General features: G+C 29.2%; 3 protein-coding genes and 1 long non-coding RNA gene across 5 annotated transcripts; 3 read left to right on the top strand and 1 right to left on the bottom strand.

Moving 5' to 3' along the window:
* Positions 1-53: 53 nt before the first annotated feature.
* Positions 54-3,148, top strand: LOC112706973 (fasciclin-like arabinogalactan protein 15). Its single transcript, XM_025758517.3, has 3 exons — positions 54-1,896; positions 2,385-2,510; positions 2,795-3,148. Exons 1-2 carry the CDS (start codon positions 579-581, stop codon positions 2,456-2,458), a joined length of 1,392 nt encoding a protein of 463 aa, XP_025614302.1. The 5' UTR covers positions 54-578; the 3' UTR covers positions 2,459-2,510; positions 2,795-3,148.
* A 773-nt stretch (positions 3,149-3,921) lies between these two features.
* On the bottom strand, positions 3,922-6,094 carry LOC112705244 (protein STRICTOSIDINE SYNTHASE-LIKE 3-like). Its single transcript, XM_072200206.1, has 5 exons — positions 6,085-6,094; positions 5,892-6,006; positions 5,207-5,450; positions 4,642-4,814; positions 3,922-4,204 (listed from the first exon to the last, which is right to left on the bottom strand). The coding sequence occupies exons 1-5, from the start codon at positions 6,092-6,094 to the stop codon at positions 3,922-3,924; spliced, it is 825 nt and encodes a 274-aa protein (XP_072056307.1).
* A 2,764-nt stretch (positions 6,095-8,858) lies between these two features.
* On the top strand, positions 8,859-10,253 carry LOC112706972 (uncharacterized). 2 transcript variants are annotated; one of them, XR_011864771.1, is made up of 4 exons: positions 8,901-9,279; positions 9,521-9,617; positions 9,740-9,779; positions 9,909-10,253. It is a non-coding gene; the product is annotated as an uncharacterized lncRNA (long non-coding RNA). The 2 variants fall into 2 exon arrangements; XR_003155932.3 differs by lacking the exon at positions 9,521-9,617 and having other exon boundaries at positions 8,859-9,279.
* An 11,729-nt stretch (positions 10,254-21,982) lies between these two features.
* LOC112705242 (uncharacterized) lies at positions 21,983-22,971 on the top strand. Its single transcript, XM_025756081.1, has 2 exons — positions 21,983-22,582; positions 22,711-22,971. Exons 1-2 carry the CDS (start codon positions 21,983-21,985, stop codon positions 22,969-22,971), a joined length of 861 nt encoding a protein of 286 aa, XP_025611866.1.
* Positions 22,972-23,964: the final 993 nt, after the last annotated feature.

Raw genomic sequence — 23,964 nt, 5'->3', positions numbered from 1 at the left:
AAAAAAATGTAAAACTTTTTCTATTTTACCCTTAAAAAAAACAAAAATTATACACTAAGCAATACTCGATTATTCGATAATCCATAGCAATGAGCCAATGACAATGATTTGGAGAGAGAAAGAGAACCCAATGCGAATTAGGGACCACCAGTCACCACTAAACAATAATAATAGTAATAATAATTAAAGTGTTGCAGTACTACTCCATCTTCTTAGCAAGCACTAGTAGTAGTAGCCACTAGGCTAGTTTTCCTATGGAACATTGGAACTCACCGCTGACTATACCCCCCATGCAAAGACACACAGTTATACTAACTCGTCATTAGTCTCTCTTAAGCAACATGTTTATCCCTCCTAACCGCAGCTAATACTTTATTACTGGTGGCTTTTTTCTCAATGCAACCGACACATTTTACTTTGACTTAATTAAGTTAATTCATTGGGCGCTAAAGCGGTAAAAGAATTACCGCCACCTCCCTTCCATTAAACGCAAAAACCTCAATAAAACAAAACAAAAGAAAACTATAACACTAACACAAACCAAAGCATGCATTAGCATTCTTCCTTCATCCAGCTTCATGGATTTCACCCATCTGCTTCTTCTTCTCTTCTTCTTATTCTTTGGTGTGGGATTCTCGGAGAACACGAATCCGAGGTTGCTGGCGTCACCATCATTGTTATCAACGACTCAGATAAACTCGAACTCGATCCTTGTGGCTCTTCTGGACTCCCATTACACAGAGCTCGCGGAGCTCATAGAAAAAGCCATGCTCCTTCAAACACTCGAAGAAGCCGTAGCCACACACAACATCACAATCTTCGCACCCACCAACCAAGCCTTAGAATCAAACCTTGATTCTTTCTTCAAACGCTTCCTTCTCGAACCAGCTAATCTCCATTCCCTCCAAGCCCTCATTCTCTTGCACATCCTCCCAACCCGAATTTCATCCCAATATAGATTCGGGTCGACCCGATTCAACACGCTATCGTCCGAACCCATTCGCCTTCAGACGAATTCCACATCCAAAGAATGGACAGTCGATCGGGTCAAGATAACCCGTCCCGATGATGTTACCCGGCCCGATGGTATCATCCATGGGGTTAACGGCCTTCTCATTCCACGTTCCGTACAAGATGACTTCAACCGCCGCCGCAGTCTTCGCTCGATTGCCGCCGTGAAACCCGAGCCAGCTCCCGAAATCGATCCGAGAACCAACCGGGTTAAGAAGCTCGACCCGAAAGAAAAGCCTCCGGGCTCAAAACCCTCACTCCCGATCTATGAGGCGCTGGCACCGGGACCGTCACTAGCTCCGGCGTCGGCACCGGCACCTGGAGGCCACCACGGGCACTTCGACGGTGAGTCTCAGGTGAGGGACTTCATCCACACGCTAATCCACTACGGAGGGTACAACGAGATGGCGGACATTCTCGTAAACCTAACGTCACTGGCCACGGAGATGGGACGCTTGGTGTCAGAGGGTTACGTCCTCACCGTCCTTGCGCCGAACGACGAGGCTATGGCCAAGCTTACGACGGAGCAACTCAGTGAACCGGGGGCACCGGAGCAGATAATGTACTACCATCTGATACCGGAGTACCAAACAGAAGAGAGCATGTACAATGCTGTTAGAAGGTTCGGGAAGGTTAGGTACGATACGCTGCGGTTGCCGCATAAGGTGGTGGCGGTGGAGGCTGATGGTTCGGTGCGGTTCGGAAAAGGTGGCGGTTCGGCTTATTTGTTCGATCCTGATATATATACCGATGGAAGAATCTCTGTTCAGGGGATTGACGGGGTTTTGTTTCCGATGGAAGAAGGAGAGGAGACGGTGACGGGTCGGGTCAAGAACGGGAATCGGACGGGTCAACCCGTTAAGGTCGTTGTCAAGCATAGAAGAGGTATGTAAATCGTTTCTTTCTTTGTTTTATGTTTAATTAATGTGTTGAAAGATCATTTGTTTGGCTGGAGTGGGATTTTGTAGTGTGGGGCTGGTTTTGTTGTGGTGTTATTGAACTTTTGTGGTTTGGGTTAACATCGGTGATTTTAATTTTTAATTCATGATGTTGATTTTGGACTGCCTCAAACATTGACGTTTGACTTAGGAGAATGTGAATTATTGCTTCACCTTAGGACTTAAGATCAAAGTATAGTATGTTATGTTATATTGTGTTTTAACCTTAGGGTCAAAGCACAGTATTACTATCATGTCTTTTTAAGTTCTTAAAGCTTGCTCACTTTTCTATATTTATTCATCTCTTGATTTCCTACTCAAATCAAATTGCTTGAGACTCAAACATAGAGAAGTTATCTATCTAGGGTCTGACTGGTGGTTTTTACATTTTGATGATACTTCATAGCTTATTAAATTGAATAATATCACGTGCAGGAAAATTGCTTGAAGCAGCATGCTGGATGCTTGGAACCGTCCGTCAACATTCTAGATTCACCTCTTGTCAATGAAGCCAACCTTTGCCCCTCTCCTTTGGCTATCAAGATTGTTTCAAACTAGAAAGTGAGATTACAACTCCCTATCTTATGCCATTAGCTAATTAAATAAAATTTTATTAGGTAATAACAGAAAGATTTATTTCTTTCTTATGCTTGATTTGTACAATGAGTACTTCACTCTTATAGTAGGACTAGATTGATTAATGTCTAATAGACTCTAAGACTACTGTGGTTTTTCCCTCTTGTCCATGACACTTTGTTTCTTCTGGTTTCTTGCTTGCCTAATGGCATTTAAATCTGAAATCTAGCTTAATTTTCTACGTATTGCTGCACATGCTTTGATTGCAGCTGCACAGGATTGATCAAAGATGTAAAGTCATCAAGGTGAAGGCCTTCTTCGATGATAGCTGCTACGAGTGTGAATTTCCCACAGTTTTGTTTTGCCATTTTCTCTTTTCACCTATTCGATTTGGGTTCAGGCTTCTCTCTAGTCTCCTTGTCACACATTATAGTGCAGATTTGTATCTATATTCAATCCAATTTCATAGGTGGTTGTGTTGGTGGGATTTAAAGGTTGTTTTCTGTTCAACAAGGCATGGAATTTTCTAGTAGACATGTGTTGGTTCAGAATTTTACTGAAGAAATGGAAATACAGTCAAAAGCAAATAAGAAGAAAAAAAAAATGATAATTCTTTACTGTAATGATGTCTCTTATTCATCCTTTTTTCCTTTTTTTCCCCCTTCCCTTTACTTAATTCATCAAGGATTTCGAAAGTAATTGTTTTGGCAAAGGTGATCAAGGAATTACATTTAGAATGTAAAACGTAAATGATAAATGGGGGTAAGCAATAACATTTATCTGAGGTTCAAATTCAATACTTATGTGGCTTTCCTATTCTTTTTGACAATGGTGATTATTTTATTTTAGTAACAACTAACAAGGTCAGATCAAACTATACAATGTAATGGGCCAGAAAAGAAAAGAAAAGAAAACCCTAAAACAGCATAATGGTTCTACTTCTCTGAAGTAGTCCAGGGTAAACTATTCCAACTGTCAGGCTGCGTTTGCTGCGTTTGTTTACAGGTGTGGGATATTAAGTCTGAGATAAGAACACACAAATGTAAAATTATGTTTGGCATATGAGATATAAACAGATATAGTGTCACGAAATATTAAATTAGTGAATTTTGTGTCATAGCACAGACACTAATAAAAAACACAATTAATTTTTTATTTTTTATTTTATTATTCTTATTAATTTTTTATATTTATATTTTTAATTATTATATTTTTCTTTTCAATTTTTTAAATAAAAAAATAAGAATAAATTAAACTTTTATTATTCATCTTAATTTATCACTAAACAAAATATAAAAATACTAATTTTATATTTCTATATTTTGTGTCTTATTTTCAGTATTTTGTCTTGTTATTAGAATAAAATGAGCTTTAATGTTTGACAGCTATTTAAGTTTTAGCTTCTTGTCAAATTGTAAACAGCTATATAAGCCACCATAACACTTCCCATCCAGAGTTTACCATCCTTCTCTTCAACCTCACTCAATTCTTTGACAACTTTACCCTCACTGTCCTCCAGTATCTGCACAAGTTTCCCTTGATGGTTATATTTAACCGCTACTGCACGAAGCTTGCCTCCAATTATCATCATGAAACGAATATTTGATGGAATAGGTAGCTTGAGTAACACTTTTCTCATCCTTGGGTACAGAGAATTCATATAGCTATACATATTCCTTCTACATATGATAGCCACCCAAAAGTCACCATCTTTATTGACTCTCACATTATCCGGAAATCCAGGTAGGATAGCAAAGATCTCATTGGTGATTGGTACCAGCTTTCTCTCCTTTTATCCCGTACTTGCTTAACCTATAGTGTTGTAATACATAAAAAGAAAAGGTGAATACTCATGAGTAGTTGTCTTCGTATATAAAGGTGATAATTGAAGACTATTAGATGTAAATTTAATTAAATATGTCAAATTATTTAACGGTTTTCAACTATCAAGATATCAATTTCACGTAAAGATAAGTGCATGTGAGTTTTCACCAAAAGAAAAATCATGTTGCTGTATACTCATGCATGAAATTGAAACGTTGTATCGATTTATATGTCGTCAATTACCATTGAATGAGATGTGGATTCTACTTAATTATGTGATCATTAGATTAACCTGCCAATCGAGCTCTCGGTATAAACAAAGAAGGAACCATCTTTGCTTAAGGAAATGCCATTTGGGAACTTAATGTTCCTCACCAAAACACTGGTTTCCTTAGTGGCAGGGTCATATTTAAAAATCCTACCACTATGCTCGCCAGAGATCACAACATGAGCTGAAGGAAATTTCTGCATCCACAATGTCAGCATTAACAACCAATACAGTGTGAAAATCTGTGCAAACAAATGATATAATGTGTGTCGTCTCAGCATACAAAACAAAATAAACACAATGTATTTCTCTTCCTTCTTTGTTACATTCTTTTAGAAGGTGACCACTTACATGAAGATGTCTTAACATAGAAATGATAATCGAAACTCGTTAGAGGACTTGATATATTTGAATAAATTACTTAACATAATATGTATCGACATATTAGATATTATTTTCACATGAAGATTATATAGTCACCTTTTAGAAAATGTATCAATTTCAAATGGTGAAAAAGACTAATAACATTCATAAACCCGGTTAGTAGTTACCTCCTCTGATAGTAAGAGCTGCTATCCGTAAAATAAACATTTCCATGTGCATCAATGTCTACGTCATTGGTGAACCTTAGTGGCACTCCTTCAGCCTCAGTTGCAAGAGATATTGCTGGGCCACCCTCAGGCCCAACCTTCATCAGCCCAAAATATGCATCTGCAATGTACAAATCACCTGTTCTCTTGTCAGACCTCAGGCCCAAAGGCCTTCCACATATGTGCTCACTGTTCACATAACTATGTAATGTTGCACATTCCTTAGGATTACATACTTCTGATCTGTGTCCAACATTCAGAGTAATACTCAACCACAAAAAACTTATGCACCAACAAATTATGTACACAATGTCTATTAGATCATCTATATCTTAGACAATTCAAAGAAACACCGTTTTGTATCTCTAATTTCAATGTTACTTTTATTAAAATAGATAAAAAAAAATGGACAAATTTTATTCTAAGTCAAAATTCTTATACGTTTGTTTACATATTCTAAATATAGTCGTTTTTAGTCATTTTTCATTTATGATTCGGGAAGAGTAATGTTATTTAAAGTAAAAACTCATGTGCTATTGATAGTCGAGAGTTATTAAATGATAATTTAGTCAAACTTGTCAAATCATTTAATGACTTTCAGTTATCAACTTCCCATAAAATTAACGGCAACTAAAATATTTCTTTAAACATATTGGTCAGAAGAAGGAAGAGTAGTAGTGTGACCTGTTCGGAGAGGTGTAAGCAAAATGAGTCCAAGAGTGTCCATTCCAGAAGAGAATCCTTCCGTCGGCCACACCGGTGTAAGGGCCGCGACCAAGGGGATCAAAGGCAATGCTCTCTGGTCCGTGAACTTGGTTCACACAAACATAAGCTTGGAATTTTGTAAGACGTTGTGGTTGTCTCGGTCAGCAGGAACCTGAGACCATGGTGGCACCTCCACCTTATGCGTTCCTTATGGGGCTGTGTTGGAAAGGGTCCAAGGCACAGTAGAGAGCAAAGAGGAAGGAGAGAATGGTGAAGATGAATGCTTCAAGTGAAGGAAGGGGATGTGGATTAACATGGAAGATTATATGATGTTGAGCAATGAATGAAGGAATAACACGAATTAAGGTGGTTAAGGAATTGATTTGTTTACGAAATGTTTAGTTGGAAGTTTTGATGAAGGTTGAAAGGTAGGGCAGGTGAGGCATTCGCTTGGTGAGAGGAAAGAAATACTTGGCTTTTGTTGGGAGTTTTGAAATCAAATTAAAAGTCATGGCATGCATACAGAGGGAGATTTCCGGTGGTAGTTCGTTGGATTTGGTTTTAGCTAGAAACAACACATGAATAAACACACTATAAAACAAGGCCAATATTCCCATACATGTTAAAACATGCAGAGAATACAAAGACAAGTATATCCACCTATATTTTGACGTCAAGTTAATAAATAATTTGATCAATTTAATTAGATTATAATTTAATTATTTTTAATTATTAATTTTATATAAAAATAATTGCATGTAAATTTTTATCGTAATAATAATATTTTATTTATTTAAATATTTTTAGAAAATGCAATCACATTGCATGTGATTCACTTTTTTTTTTCCTTCTCTCATTCTCTTGATCTTTTTATTCTACATCATAGCAAATACCTAAAATAATTAAAAATTATGTTGTGCGCAAAAAAAACACCAACTATTAAATTATTTATTGATATAAAATATATATTAAAATATAAAATATATAAAAAAATAAATTAAATAATATATATATATATATATATATATATACTATGGTTATTTTTAGTAGTGTTCATGTATTGTAGTGATTACTCTTAAAAAAATATCTTAAAATTATTACTAAAAAATGTTAGATATAATTTGATATGATTAACTAAACTACATATATTTAATATAATATATGTTAATATCTAAATTATTATCTCTATATTTAAATTATTATTTATATATAAAGATATTTTTGTTTAAGTAATTACCTTAAAAAATTTGAGCTAGCATCTTTCTATTTTAAATAGATTTAATTATTTTATTAATCTCTATAGTTTTACTAAGTTTATAATTCGGTCCTTATATTTTTTTTAATTGAATCTCTAAACTATTTTTAATTTTATAATTAGGTTATTTCAATGTCAAAAAAATATTAAAATTAATAAAAAAAATCAAAAAAAATATGTGATAAAAAATAAAATTAGGTTTTTAATTATAGATATCTTCAATTTGAAGAAAAATATTCAATTAATTCTAATTTTTTTATATTAAAAAAGATCTAATTAAAAAATTAAAAATAGTGTAAGAATCTAATTATATATATATATATTACTTAATTAAAAATTTAATAAAATTATAAAAATTACCAGAATAATAAAAAAATTTAATAAAATTATGATAACTAGGATTCGAATTCTCTAAAGTTGTATTGTCATTTTAGAAAAAAAAGTATATCATTAATCACCATTGAATTAAAGATAGTGGAATTTACAAATAATAAATATTACAAATTCAAAGGTGATTAAAATATTACTTTATCACTTTACTAACATTATTATTTTAGAGAATCTTTTTCCTGATAACTATGATGGTCATGAAATTTTGACAATAATTACAATAAGGTTTGATTTTTTTACCATTTGATATTACTTTTTAATTAGAAAAAAATTTGATGAAATTAAGAAATATTTATCATTAGAAATTTTTCAATAAAAAATACCATCTTAAATTTAGTTATATGTTTTAAATATTATTAAAATTTCATTTATAACTCTCATAATCATAACTAAATGAATTTAATAGATATATGAATAGAGGTGGCAAAGTGTGTCAATCCGCCCCAACTCGCTCCGCCTAGATCCGTCCTGTAAACAGGGTGGGTTGACCCGTTCCGCCAACTAAGATTGGTTCAAAATGCTAGTTTGTCCTGCTCTATGACGGTTTGGTGGGTCGGTAGGTTAGCCCGCTTGACTTTTTCTTTTTTTTTTAAAAAAATAAAATTAACTAAAAATCAAATACAAATAAAAAAATAGTCAAATTATAATATAATTTTGTTTACTATCTTTTTTTTATTCTTAACTTCAATAAAATTGTTCAAAATAATATTTATCAATAGACCCATCTTTATTTTAAAAAATAAGTCACATAATTTGAACAAATATACGGAATTATAAAATAAAATAAATAAAGTTAATAACTAAAAGAAGAATAAAAACAAAAACAAAAAAAGTGTTTAAAATTTTTATAATTATTACTTTTATAATAGTAATCACTCTTTTATTTAATAAAAATAAATAAATAAAAATCTTCGATCCAACGAACCCGTTCCGTCAAAATCCGTCAATTTGACGGTACGAATTTGACAATTTTTTTAATTTGGTAAACTTCAAATTCTAACCTAATCCACCCTTTTTAACAGATTTAACAAGTCAAACTCACACGTTGAATCGATTTTGCGACCCCTAAATATGAACATATTGCAAGACATGTAAAAGACAGAATAGAAAATTGGAAACACTCCAACTATGCAATGTCCTGAAAATCGGTTCGAAGCGGTCGGTCGAATTGGTCGAACCGTGAACCGGACGTGAAGACGGTTCGGACAATTAGTAAAACCATGAAAAATGAAAACCGGAGTTAAATCGGTGAATTGGCCGGTAACCGGTCGGTCAAACCAAACCGTGATTCGACCGATTTTGGGCTGGGCAGCAAAACTCTGCCGTTTACGCCACTAAAGCCCTAAATTAGTGATGTGATTCCCTAATTGGCTTCAGCACTCAGCAGTTCAGCCCTTCACAATTCTCATCGAGCAAGATTCGGCGTCACGAGTTCGGCATCGCCTAGTCACCTCCGTCGCCGGCGTCACCCAGTCACCTCCGTCGCGCAGTCACCTCCGTCGCCCAGTCACCTCTGTCGTGCAGCAGCCGTCGTTCGTCGGAACAGCCACCTCCATCACGCAGCAGCCGTAGTCCCTTGAAGGTGCTCCACCACTGCTTGAAGCCGTCGCCCAGCCAGTCATCTCCATCACCTGGCGTCGCTGTCTCCCAAGTCCCACTCTCCCTATTGCATGTTCTGCACTTGAAGCCTTGAAGGTGCCTTCGAGCTTCCAAGAGTTTCAGGTACTTTTTTTTTAGTTATGAACTTATGATTGTTTGATTGAATCATTGAATAACTGTTGCATGATGAACTGCTAAACTGTGACTGTGAACTCTTTGATTGAGTAGCTCTTTGATTTTGCTTTGTTTACTATCAACCTCAAGTTATGATTTTAGATTGAAAATTAGGATAACTCTGTTTTTATGCTAGCATTCATAAATACTTTTGGCATATTGGTAAGTTAAGTTGAACACTTTGTTGAAGGAATATATGACTTGATACCTGTGAAATTGCGAAGGATGATGTTTAAGAGTCTCTAGTGGAGTTTGACAGGGCAATTGAGTTGGACCCTCGTCAAAAGGCATGTATGTTTATAAGCATTTTGAAAAAAAAAAGCGTTATATCAGCACTTTGGATTGGAATGATTGTAAATTGAGTTCAAGTTACATGAAATTTGGTTGTGCTCATTGTGTTTGTTACCAGATCTTTGGCAAAGGGGCCTCTCCCTTTACTACCTTGATAGGTACTCACTCTACACTCTTCTGTTATTTATTTGAGTTTAATTACTATTCACATGGAATTGCATATTTATAATGTATTGCTTATGAATCTGTAAAAAGGGGGACTGAATTGGATTCTCATTTTGTCGTAGATTTGAAGAAGGAGCTGAGCAATTTCGGCTAGATGTTGCACAAAATCCGAATGATACCGAAGAGTCCATATGGTGCTTTCTCTGTGAAACTCAACTGTATGGAGTGGATGAAGCACGGAAGCGATATCTTGAGGTGAGTCATTAATTATGTTACTGGAATTTAACAAAAAAAACGAATATGTGAATCTTCACAAATCTACAGCAAATCTACAGCAAGTTATGGAGGATTTTGATTATTGATGACAAACTTGGTTCATTTTGATATTGCTATGTTATGTTTAATTGGTTGTTTTATTTTTTAACTTTTGAATTTATATTTGAATGAGATTATAACATTTTAGTTTATGCAGTACTTTTAATTTAAATGATATTTTAAAATTTACATTAGACTATATATAATTATATTTTTATATATTTATTTATATTTTATTTATTATTTTATTATAAAATAATTTTTTTAGTTTAATCATGATCAAACTGATTAAACTTATAAACTAATAAACCAATAACTAAAACGATTCGATGACCAGTTCGATTTTCAAAACCTTGCAACTATGTTGTTATTTCTATAAAGAATGTACAGAATTGTTATTCAACTCTTATTAATTACAAACTCTCTTTCTCTTTTTCTTGGTCTGAATCATATTTAATCTTTTGTAATCCCAAACTTGGGGTTGAGCCGTATCAGGACACATGACAAGATGGGATTGGTGATAAGTCATAAGTGTGTAAGCATGTGATGTGTGTGTGAGGGACAACGCCCATTATTATTTCCTTCCACGTTGTAATAAGAACGTCTTCTATATTGAATTGGGAGAGAAATGTTATTATTGTAAGGCCAGCAAATTAAACGAGAGAGTAAATTTGTGAAAATACAAATCATGCACATGTGGTCTAGTGGAAACTTTATTAGATTAGGTATAGAAAATAATTCATCGCCATTATTTCTATCACAAAAAGAGCTCAGTGGAGTGGAGGAAATTAGCAAATAGTTTTTGAAGATGGGATGCCTTATTAGTTCACTTGAGACTAAAATACACAAGAGTATTATTTTAACCTTTAATATTTTGATTAAATTTTAATTTTATTTATAATATTAGGATTAATCATTAATTTAATGTGCTAAAGATTTTGTTGTTAAATAAAATTTTTTTTAAAAGACGTTATTAATAAAATAATTTTTAAATGATTTAAAAATATGATAAAAATAACTAATAGTTATTATACTTTTTTATAATAACAAAAAATTTTGTGTTTAGCAAATGATTTATTTTTTTATTGAATTTTTGTGGTAATATTTAAATAAATATTTAAAAAATATACAAAAAATTCGAAACAAAATTTGATATTTAGATTTTTTTATTTTTCAAAAAAGAAGTAGTAATTCATCACAATAAAAAAAACTTTTTAAAAAAATTTTACTTGACATAAAATTATCAACTTTAAAGATAAAAAATTCTTATTCTTCTAATAATAATTACAAAAATTTGTATAAAATCTGATATCTAAAGTTTTTGTTTGAAATATATATTTAATATCTAATTTTTTAAGTCACCAAAAAAATATTCAATTCTTTTTGTCGCGTTTTTACATCTTTCGAAGGTTTTTTCTATTGTTAATATCTTTTAAGATTTTTTTTGCCAACGATGTAAACTTTCAAGTATTATTTTCGTTGTTTACTCATAATATTAAAATGTTATTTTATTGCTAATATTTTATTTATCTTATTTTTGTTTTTCTTGTTAATTTTTTTTTTCAAAAATTTTTTTTCTCCTTCTAATTTATTTTGGCTAATAACAAAAATTATAATTATAGTAGTCATGGTGGTAATTGTTATGATTTGAGAGTAAAAATGCTCAAATAATAAAAAATAATAAAAATAATAAATTTGAAAAAAAATTAATTTTAATAAGGAAACTAAAATAAGATTAAATAAAATATTTAAAATAAAAATAGGACATTTCAAAACTAAATCAAATATTAGAAACTAAAACAATATTACTTTATTCAAATAATTATTTAAGATTAGATATTACTTATTTTTAGATGGATAATTTTTTATTATAAATAAATCATATTATTATATTATATTCATTTAAGTCGGTTCACTATTCCGTCATGTTTTAAAAAACGACATGTAATATTTTTTTTCTTAATAACATTAGGTCTTATATAAAATAAAGAGTTTTGAATATAACTTTCTTTTTTTGATATGTCACCAAAAGTTGAAAAGTCAACGATCAATCAATATATTTTTTTTTTTTGGTTTTTGGTCTTTATTTATCTATTTTTTATTAAGTGAATTTAGTTAAAGAAAAGTTGGCTCTTTCACAAAACAAAATGGAAAAAATTATAGAGAAAGATAGAAATAGAATTTTGATTACCAATAAGTTAGATAAAAATAAAAAAATGATTATTTAATATTTTTATTAATAATAAAAATAATATTATATGATTAATAAAATTTATTATTTTTATTAATTTTAAATTATAAATTTTAATAATATTAAAATAAAATACAAATATAAAATATTGACTAATATTAATAAAAATAATTGATTTTCTAATATTTCTCTGATAATAAAAATACGTTTATTGTTTTTGGTTTTGTTTTTAATTTTTCTAGTGACACAGTATTGTTTCCAAGATGGAGTAGAAAGGCTTCTATTCTTTAACAAGAGACTTGATATTCCAATAATAATTTCTCAAAACTTAGCAACTAGATTGAGACTCCATAATCCTAAGACTCCCACCCACTTTGATAGTGTGCTAATTAAACCTTAGATCCCAACCAAGCAAGGAAAGAGATATATTCACGAGAATCAATGATTTGCCTATGATCCCTTGAGGAAGAAGGTTTCTATTCATTATTAGCCTCTTCACTTATTCTGTTGGGAAGAAGAGATCACGGACATAACACAAATAGATTAAAGAATCGATACATACAATTCATGAGGTTCACCCTGCCGGCAAGGGACAAAAATATACCAATCTTATCACACACTCACTTCTCTTATGCACTTTGTCCACAATACTATAGTACTATCAAAATCATCAGGATATATATATATATATATATATATATATATATATATATATATATATATATATATATATATATATATAGATAAAAATGTCAAAAATGTATTTTTTAAAATTATTTTTTAAAAATTAGAATTTAATACATATAATTAATTAAACTGTGTTATTTTTATTAAAATTAGATCGGATAAATCAATTTAGTCAAAAAATTAATAAATTTAATTTTGAACTACTATAAATTAATATTTTTTATAAAAAAATGACTAGAATATTTTAACTAAAATACTCCTATTATATATATATATATATATATATATATATATATATTAGTTTTGAAAACTCTAAATCTTAATCTTATGACGATAAAGAAAAAAAAGGCTAGAATTTAAGATTTTTAAAATAAGGTATTGTAGTCATTTTTATAAAAAATAATATTAATTTAGACCGTTTTAAAATTTAATTCACTATTTTTTGGTCTAATTAATTTGTCTAGCCTAATTTTGACAAAAATAACACAATTTAATCGATTATATATATTAAATTTTAATTATAAAAAATACCTTTAAAAAAAAGATATTTTATACGTCTTTATCAGAGTGACCCATATATATATATATATATATATATATATATATATATATATACCAAAATAGACCATAAGATATATAGTGTCTCAAAATTCTCTCTCAAAACTCAAATATAAATAAAAAAATACTATTCATATATCAAACACTCTAAAATTATTTTTGATTAATTATGTATTTAAATTATTTTTTGATTAATAAAATAAAAAATATATATTCATTTGTTAAAAAATACTGATATTATTTATTATAAAGAGTATAAACGTAGCAGGATTAAATTATACAAAATTAGTTAGTAAGATAATCAAGATAAAAATAAAATGCATGACATTTTTGTGTCAATGTTTTATTCTAATGCCTCCCACTCTTTAGGCGAAAGATGCAAATAACGTAGAAATTTTCTATCTCCAAATCAAAACAAAATACTTTGCTTTTTTTAAAAAAAGGAAAAAGATTAAAATGTACTTGTTTCCCATATCAAATATATTTTTGTACGTACTTGTTATCCTTCTATTTAATTATGTCCTAGCTTATTAGTGATAACTTCCAAATTCCAGCTAAGAAAAGTGCATTCTACTAGACTTGATCAAAATTACCAACAAACAAAAATGTTAAGAGTTTCTTAATTATATGTATTGTTGAGCAAACATAAAAAAGAATTAGAAAAAAAAATTAGAAAAAGTTTAGGGGACCTGCATTTTTATTAAAATCTTGACAGTACTTAACCAGCTAAAGAAAAGTGAATAATTTTATACTATTAAATATAATATCGTACCATTAAAAATACTATTAATGGCTAATTAATGGCTACAAATTATAAAAACTGCTGCCTCCTAACACTCCTCATAAAATTAACGTGTTAAGATTTTGAATTGAATAAAGCATCTTTTTATTTTGTATTTTGAAATTTTTTTTAGAAAAAATTACACTAAAAAATAAAATAAAGTTGTGGTTGAAAAACTTTAAATTCTTTTTAATTTCAATTGGGAGGAGGATAAAACTTTTTGGATTTCCTAATAATAATAATAATAATAATAATAATAATAATAATAATAATAATAATAATAATAATAATAATAATAATAATAATAATAATAATAATAATAACGGGGAGGAGAATGAAACTTTTTGGATTTATTGAATTTTTGTATAGGTTTTTTTATTTATTTTATGATTTTTTTATTTTTAGAATTCAGTAAAGATCAAATTTTAAATCTTTCTGCTATAGAATTTATGATACCATTTTTTTTATAAATTTAAATTAATAAAAAGAGATAACATAAATAATTATATCTCTAATGATGATAATAATTTGATTTTTTTTTTTGAAAAAAAGTTGAATAACACTTAACTTCCAGAAGAAGAATTAAGTTACAAATAGTTACATGATCCTTAAAAGTGAAAACAAAAAGGTTTTAATTAAAAAAAAAAACTAATCAAACGCTAAAAAAGTTGCAAAACACGCTAAAGCCATATATATATTTAAACGATGATGTTACACATATAAGTCTGATCTTTTTGTAATAAAATTTAATTAAATTGATACAAATCTAACAAAAAAAATTATGCATATCTTATTGATTTTTTTGTGTTTTTTTAATACATATTTTTTTATTAGAGAACAAAAAAATTCATTGATATAGTATAAGAATTTTTGCACATGGCACTGAAATTTTTACGCATATATAGCACAAAAAATTTTATGTATAACACATAAATTTTTGCTTTGATTGGATAAGTAATATTTTAAACATATAATTTTTCTAAACAAAATTATACTGTGCATTAAAAGTTTGGGTCCTGTGCATTAAAATGTCTCTATGTATTTTATTGCTTGAATGTTAATATTTTAGATATGTAATTTTTTAAAAAATTTTGTGCATCAAAATTTTCATACAGTATATTAAACTTTCGGTATGTACTAAAATTTCTATATTACATGTATTTTGTTAGTTGAATATCAATAATTTAGATTTATAATTTTTTAAATTTATGTGTTGCATCAAAATTTGTGTTATTTCTATATTCGAATTTTTTAAACATATATGAAAGAAGATAAAAATCATAAGAAGAAAAGAGTTGAAAAAAAAAAAAAAAAGAGGACGGTGACACCAATATTAAAGTTGTTGAAGAAGAAAAAAAATAAGAAGAAGTGATGATAATAGAAGAGGAGGAAGAGGAGCAACGGTAATAATGTATATTTACCTAATTTAAAATAAATGTTGTGATTTAGTTAAATATTTAATTTAAAAAAATCAAAACAAATAAATTTATTAATATTTAAAAATCTCTCTAGCCTCAAATAAAGAACCAAATTATAGTTCCCACTCAAAAAATTAAAATTACTCATCAACAGAAAATTATAATGCGATCATGGCAACAAACATTCAGAATAACTTTAGTGGTACATATAATAATTAACAAGAATCGAAAATGTAAAGGGAAGCGAACTGCGTTCCTAATAGGATTAGAGGACAAGTGTTGCAAATAATTGATACCATCGTGAATGAAAGGAATCTCTTCAGTAAAATCATGTCGGTTGATGAAAGGTGTTATTTAATGTGTTATGTAGATCATTTTTTATTACTAATAATATAAATCCAATTATAATTAATTTTATAGTAGTAATATATAAAGCCTAACTGTCTAACAAACAATTTAAGATTTTTTTAAAGAGTTAATAGTCAAAATCGTTTTTAAAAGATATTTTGATCTCCATTTTAGTTTTCGAAAGATAAAATTAATGAAAATCGTCCTTGAAAGACACACAACTTGATTATGTTAGTCCTTCTGTCAGTTGGATGATAACGTGTCACGTTAAGTGTCACGTGTCACAAGATAAAAAAAAGGTTTTAGAATATAAAAGAATAAGAGAGATTTTGAGAAGAATTAAACGAGAGAGATAATTTTATTGAAAAATTTTTAAGAATAAAAGATATAATTACTAATTTTTTATTTGTCAATTATATTTCTATTAAAATTAGTAGTATCAAAAAATATTTCAAATTTAATATTATCAAGAAAAAATAAAAAAATTTATATAAGAACTAATTTGATTAATTTTTAAAATTTTAAGGATGAAAATTACTTACACTAAATTTTCAAGGACTATTTTGATTATAAATAATTTTTTTACATGTCAAGTGACCACGTGTCACCGATCTGATACGTGGTGAGTTAGATGTCACTGATCTGACACGTCAACCAATCATCTTGTGATACGTGACACTTAACGTAATATGTCATTATCTAACTGACAGAAGGACTAACGTGACCAAGTCGAATATCTTTCGCATACAATTTTGATTAATTTTATCTTTCGAAAACCAAAATAGAGATCAAAATATCTTTTAGGGACGATTTTGACTATTAACTCTTTTTTTAAATATTTAAAAACTAAAATATTTTCTAAAAAAAATAAATAAAAACTTAAAAAATATTACATCTTATATACTTCTTATATATTCTTATTATAAAATTAATTATAATTCAACCCATATTATTATTAACTAGTGGCTGTTCAGCTGCTTTTTTATTATTTTTAAGAAATTATTTTTTATTTTTTTGTTAATATATTATTTATTTTTAAAATTTATTAAATAAGTAATTTTTATTATTTTAATATTAACGTGACCTTATTTATATTATATTTTGTTAAAATTACATTTATTATACAAAATTTTTAAAATATTAAATTATGAAAATACACAATAAAAAAGTATATATATATTATCAGAAAAAACATAGTTCAACAAATAATGATAATAATATTATCCTGATTCAAAAAGATTATATATAAATCAAATTAAAATATATATTAATTATTTACAAAAGATCATTTTTATTTAAATTTTATAGATATTTATATTTATTTTCATCTTTTTTAAGTGATAGGCCAAAATATGAATCTAAATCTAAAGAGATTTTTATTTTTCTATAAATAGTGAAAAAATAGAAGAAATAAAAATACCTATTTTTTTGTTTTTAAATATCAAACTATAAGAATAATTAATAAACAAAATAGAAGAATATAAAAATGATGTACCTGAGAAAAATTTTCGTAATTCATCATACATCTTTTTATCAATAACTTTTTGAGTTTTAAAAACTTGTCAGATTTATTGACCATAAAAATAATTTTATAAACACTTCAAGATTATTCAACTAAATTGATTCCTTATTATAGGAATGAATGCAATTGATTATAGATTTGATAAAATCATTTAAAAATTAAAAATAAAAAATATTTAAAAATAAATATAAAAATTTTATAAGTTATTTAATTTTTAGGACATTAAAAAATAAAAAATTTGAATTAAATAAGATATTAAAAAAATTATTATGTTATTATTATGTGTAATAAAATCAAGATAAATATTTATAATGTAATTATTTATAAATATTATAAATTTGATTTATTTTTTTAGTAGTGTTTAATTTGAAGAACAGATAAAAATTTATATTCAAAGTATTTTTTAGTTTTATATTCATAATTCTAATAGATAAAAAAATATTTTATTTTAAATTTGTTTTCAATTTATTAAATTATCTTTAATTTTATAACTTTTTTAAATTATTAATTTATACTTTTATTATATATTCTTATTGTATCACACATTATTATTTTCTTTTATTATTATTTTCTATCACACACTATTATTGCCTTGTTCTCCTTCTTATTTTCTTCTTCTCCTCTCACATTCTCTTCACCCGATCGCAATTAATGATCATCAAGTACCATTATCGCAACTTTCAATCTTATCTATCACTTTAATATATAATTATTTATTATGTTAATTTTTATGAGTCGTTGAAGTGTTGTTAAAAGAATTGGTTTTTGTGTCTTTTGAATATCTAGATGTATAAAAATAATAGTTTTTTCTTGATGTGCATTTTAAGTTGTCTTATTATTCTATTAAAAAAGATGTACGACATAAAGCATTCAAAATTTTTGCTCAAATTATCAAAATTTGATGTCAATAATTCATAAAAGTAATATCAAAATATATTATTTTTAACTAATAATTATAAATTTAAGTTGTAATTTAATATAGGCCCTTGGAATAAAAGACTCTCGTTGTTTCTTATATTTGACTACTTTTATATAAGTTGTACGTTTGTTTTATTGGGTAAATTAATTAAACTATATTTTATTATTTTATTTTGCATGTTTTAAAATAATGCGATCTTATTATAAGGATGACATTAGTTTTCATAATTTAATACGAATCTTTTTACTATTTTATTTGTCACTTAAATACTATCTATAAAAAAATAATTACTTAAAGTGAGACATGGTAAAAAGAGACATTTTTTTTTGAATTTAGAGTTTTAATTTGTTTCTTAATCATCACTTTGATATAACTCAAATTTAATATGTTAAAAAATTCTCTCTGTCTCTCACTCGTTCATATTCTTAACTTCTTCTAATGCATAAAAGGTTACATCTTTACATTTATCTTAAATGTTAAAAGTAAATGATATTAATATTTTTAATAAAATTAAAATAAAAAGATAGAAAGTTCTTGATATGTTTTTTTACCAGAATATTACAGTTTATTATATTATTATTTTATCTTTGTACTACAAAACAAAAAGTAAATTTTATATCTTCTTATTTTTATTTATTTTACTTTATTTTTATTACAGTTTATTATATTATTATATCATCTTTGTACCACATAACAAAAAGTAGAATTCTATATTTTCTTGTTATTTATTTTACTATATTTTGGCTATTTAAATTAGGCTGTATAATATCGTAAAAGTTGAAATGTTAAAAAATATATAAAAGAAAATTTAGATGTTTATTATGTTATCAGGTTATTTAAAAAATTAATTAATAAATATTTTTATCCTACCACATCTTCAATGTTATATGTTATTTAATATTAAGTAAAAAAATAGTATTAACCAACATAGAATTGATTAAAAATTCAAAAAAGAATTAACAAAATATCTATGAGAATTTTTTTACTTTACCATTGATAAATACAGATTTTTTTGCGTCTTTTATATGTCAATCAAATAATCAATACCATATGTCAAATAAATAATATTAAATTAATAATTTTTTTTGCAATATAAATGATTTATTTTAATTTAATTATGAACAAATTTGCATATACTTAAATATTAGTACTCTATCTACATCATTAATTGTTTGGGAGATAAACATATCAATATTTTAACAAATCATTGGTAAGTGCAATTTTTTTGTGTTTTTTCTATGTCAATTAAATAAGAATTTAATTTATTTTGATGTTCTATTAGTGTAAAATAGTTTCATATGCATTTAATTACGCAATGCTATGAAAATTAAACTTATCAAATAATTAGGATTATATACCAAATAATATTGTGGAATACAAAATCATTAAATTTTTTGTTATATAATCTATTTAATTTAATTTAAAAATAAATCTTTATGTACTCAAATTTTAATTACAATACTTTACATAATCAATAATTTAAAAAAATAAAAAAATAATATCATTCAATACAAAATAATTTAAAAAAATGAGATTTAACTGAAAGGTAATAATTTGTATTTGTAGTGAATGGAGGCGAGAGAAAGATGGAGGTGATACGATGTTGAAAGAAGGAGAAGGATGACAATAGTAAAAATACAAAAAAAGTGCAGTGGAACATATGCTGAATTAATTAAATTAACAATCTAAACACAATTAAGCCAAAAGTATAGTTTTAATTGACTTAATTAAACACAAAAATGCTCAGTAATGAACAACAAAAAGACAAAAAAATAGAACACAGCAGCGAAAAAGACACAAACCAAGATACAACACAGCATGGCAGTAGTGAGCAGAGCCATTTAATAATCAATATATTTTGATAATTTATGAACTAAAAAATAAACACGAACAGCAAGCACTAGTAGTGAGCTATGTGATACAAGTATTCCTTTAGGCAATAAGTATAATAAAAAAACTTTAACAAAATTTAACAGCATAAAAAAATGACAAAAGGACAAATAGGTCCCTGAGCTTTTGGCCCGTGGACATTTTTGTCCCTGAGCATTTGAAAATCCTTTTAAATCCCCGACCTTAGCAAATTTTGGACGGATGAGTCCCTCCGTGGATTTGCCTCCGTCAGACCCATCGGAGAAGTCTGATCTGGCTCCCCTGAGGATGACGTGGCACGCATGGTTGACAGCTGGACTGCTGAGTAGAAAGCTCCCTTCGAAAATTGGACAATGAAGTCCCTCCACCACTAAACTACGTTGTTTTGCCACTCTACCCTTACAATACAAAGTCTGTTACAATACCCTTTACACCCACATCTCCCCTTCTGAATTACAATTAACCCTAAGGAATACCAACGTTCATCATACTCTGTTTCTTCCTCCAAAAAGATCACAACCCAGAGCTGAGACGTTCGCCGTGTGGAGTGGCTGTCGAAGCGGCGTCCATTGTTGTCTGAGTTGCTGGCTTCGTCACCGAAGGTAAGAACTCTGTACTGTAGCGTAGTTAGTGGATTGTGAGGTTAAATATCACTGCAAGTATGAAGTATGATGTGAATGGACTGAGCGTGCATGTTGATAGAAGTTGTGAAAAAAGTAATCGGAATTTTGGGTTGAAGTTAAATCACAGTTAGGGCCCCGAAATTTTCTCGGTTATTTTTCGTTTTGGATGTTGAAGGTTCCTGCCTTTTAATATGTGAATAGAGTAATTCTTGATCATTGTTTACAGTTTTCCGTTTTTCTTGTGTCAGATGGTTGATGTGTTTGTAGTGCCTGTGTTCCACCATGGAGGTAATTTTGTGAGAGAGAGTAATGGCTGTCTGGTTTACAAAAATGGAAAGGTGGAGAAGTTTCTAGAAATGGACATGGACTTCGTTAATTTCGGAGACTTGATCACACTGTTCAAGCGCTTGGGGTACCAATCATATAAGACAGTTTATTGGTATGATCCAATGAGTCCTGATATTGAGTCTGGGCTGCATATTCTCATTGGGGATGCAGGGATTAACGAAATGCGAGAGAACAAAATGAAGAATACAGAAACTGACGAGTTTTACCTATACTTTGATCACCCGGTTGATGAACCTGAGATTGTGGAGAATGCTGGAAAGCAAAGTAAGAGTCCTGATGAGGGAGAGGTTTTGGTGGATGAGCAGAGTTCGTCCGCTGATGATGGGTATGAGAGTACGGAGGATGAGCCCTACAAACCTCCACCTCCTGGGTTTGAAAGTGACAGTGATGATGATGATACAAATGCTGATGATGAGGATAGCAAAAGGCAGAGAGTAATGAAGGGAAAGAAGAAAGCTGTGTCTCCAAAGAAGACAAGTGCAAACAAGACAGGTGCTAAAAGAAAGAGGAAGACGTGGAAGAAGATGGGACAAAGCATTGGACCCAATGAGCAGTAGACCAGAAATTATGTTGGGCCTGATCCTAATGTGCAGCCCAACTGAGGCCCACAGCCCAACATGGACCAAGATGTTAGGTTCTATGAGAGCTTGATGCAAGATGATGATGATGACCCGGTATATGACTATGAATCTGAGACTTTACATACACCTATTTCATCAGATGATGAATCTAGCAAGCATAAATTTTCTGAGTTTGATGACGATTATGAGCATGGAGAGGGGAGGTTTGAGTTAGGGACAAGGTTTGCCACCATTGACAGATTTAAGGAAGTTGTAAAAGACTCATTCATTGATGAGGGTAGGGAGCTAAGGTGGATTAAGAATGACAAAGAGAGAGTGAGGGTGGGATGCATAGATGATGAGTGTCCATGGCTGGTTCATTTATCATACAATAAGTCTCTGCAATGCTATCAGGTTAAGACTTACAAGAATGACCATACATGTGCAAGGGACATGGGAAGTAATGCGGCTGATCAACATTGGATTAGCTTAAAGGTTGAGAAGAGAATGAATACACAGCCTCATATGAGAACAAATGAGGCTATTGACTTCCTCAGAGAAGAATTCTCACTCACTGCACATCCAAAAATGGTGTACAGAGCAGTTAGAGAGGCAAGAGAGAGAATCATGGGTAATGAGAGGGAGCAGTATAGTAATGTTAGAGATTATTTGTTTGAGATATTAAGAAGCAATCCAGGGTCCAGGGCAGAGTTGTGTGTCACTCCTATACCTCAATCCCCCCTGTTTTTGATAAACTTTACATATCATTAGAAGCATGTAAACAGGGGTTCAAAACTGGGTGTAGGCCATTGATACATCTTGATGGCTGCTTTCTGAAGACTTATTATGGTGGACAACTCCTCACAGCAGTTGCCCAGGATGCCAATAACCAATTTTACGTGGTTGCCTATGGAGTAGCTAAGTCTGAAACTAAGGAATCCTGGAAGTGGTTCTTGACTCTTCTCGAAGAGGATTTGGGGGATGTGCAGACTCATGGATGGAACTTTATGTCCGACCAACAAAAGGTAAACTTGATTATTACTTAGTGTTGATTAAGACTATGTTATTTCTTAATACATGTGTCCACCTGCTGCTTTAGTTAGTACGAATGATTGTTGTTTTAATTAATATGACTTAGTGATGTTAGTATGAATGCACTACTACTGCATATGTAAGAATGAGTAGCTGATGATCTACTTAAGATGACTTAGTGATATTAGTATGAATGTATTACTGCTGCATATGTAAGTCTGAGTAGCTGCTGAGTTAGTTTATAAAGTTATTAGCCATAGACTCAAGAGTTTCTCTTTAAACTATTATAACATTAGATACTAGTGTATTTATGAGAAGTGAAAATATTGTAGTTGATGAGCAAGGTGATGATGCAGTCTTTCATTTGATTAACGGCAACATATTAGAAGTAGTTATTAATTAATTAATAATAAGCATTGATAAAGTATAGGGTAGGGGGGACAATGTGAAGCGACAATATGGAATTGCTTTCAATTTTCACTACGGTATTTATATATTGTTTGAATATGTAAGGGAGTCTTTTTCAATATAATATGAGAAATTATATGTGAGGCTTACTTTTGTGATATTAAGCTTCATAATACTATACACTTGAGCAGAATTGTTCTTTTTGGGAAACTTTTAATATATGTTATGTGGTTAAGTATACAACTTTTATGCCTACTATACGCAATCATTCAAGGCTTCTTCACATATTGACAACATAATTTCAACACCCAATTGATATCATAACTTTAACTGCATTTACATAGATAATAGGATACAAATGTTCCCTAAAGACCATGTTTCATTACAAAATAGAAACCAGAATCAACACATTTTCCAACTCTACCTTCTAAAATTCATTTATCAGTCACTACAAACATAAAATGCAGCCACAACAGCACATACAACAATAACAACACAACAAGCTAAGGGATTTTTTTTCTTTTCCAGCACAGTAACCTTCTCCTCCAGAATAGTAATCCTATGATGGAATTCCTCATCCTCTTCAACAACTTCTGGCT

Source organism: Arachis hypogaea, chromosome 8 (assembly GCF_003086295.3).
Source record: "Arachis hypogaea cultivar Tifrunner chromosome 8, arahy.Tifrunner.gnm2.J5K5, whole genome shotgun sequence".
NCBI classification, from domain to species: domain Eukaryota; kingdom Viridiplantae; phylum Streptophyta; class Magnoliopsida; order Fabales; family Fabaceae; genus Arachis; species Arachis hypogaea.
This window is presented reverse-complemented; position numbering and strand designations above follow the sequence as displayed.

Bases quoted from the DNA above. Each gene is read 5' to 3' on its own strand.
- LOC112706973 (XM_025758517.3), top strand. From the start codon at position 579: ATGGATTTCACCCATCTGCTTCTTCTTCTCTTCTTCTTATTCTTTGGT. The intron at 1,897-2,384 runs GTATGTAAATCG...TATCACGTGCAG, and splicing joins CGTTGTCAAGCATAGAAGAG to GAAAATTGCTTGAAGCAGCA.
- LOC112705244 (XM_072200206.1), bottom strand. The intron at 5,451-5,891 runs GTCACACTACTA...TGTTGGACACAG, and splicing joins GCTTACACCTCTCCGAACAG to ATCAGAAGTATGTAATCCTA. The intron at 4,815-5,206 runs GTTTATTTTACG...TTGTGGATGCAG, and splicing joins ACATTGATGCACATGGAAAT to AAATTTCCTTCAGCTCATGT.
- LOC112705242 (XM_025756081.1), top strand. From the start codon at position 21,983: ATGGACCAAGATGTTAGGTTCTATGAGAGCTTGATGCAAGATGATGAT. The intron at 22,583-22,710 runs GTTAGAGATTAT...GCATGTAAACAG, and splicing joins AGAGGGAGCAGTATAGTAAT to GGGTTCAAAACTGGGTGTAG.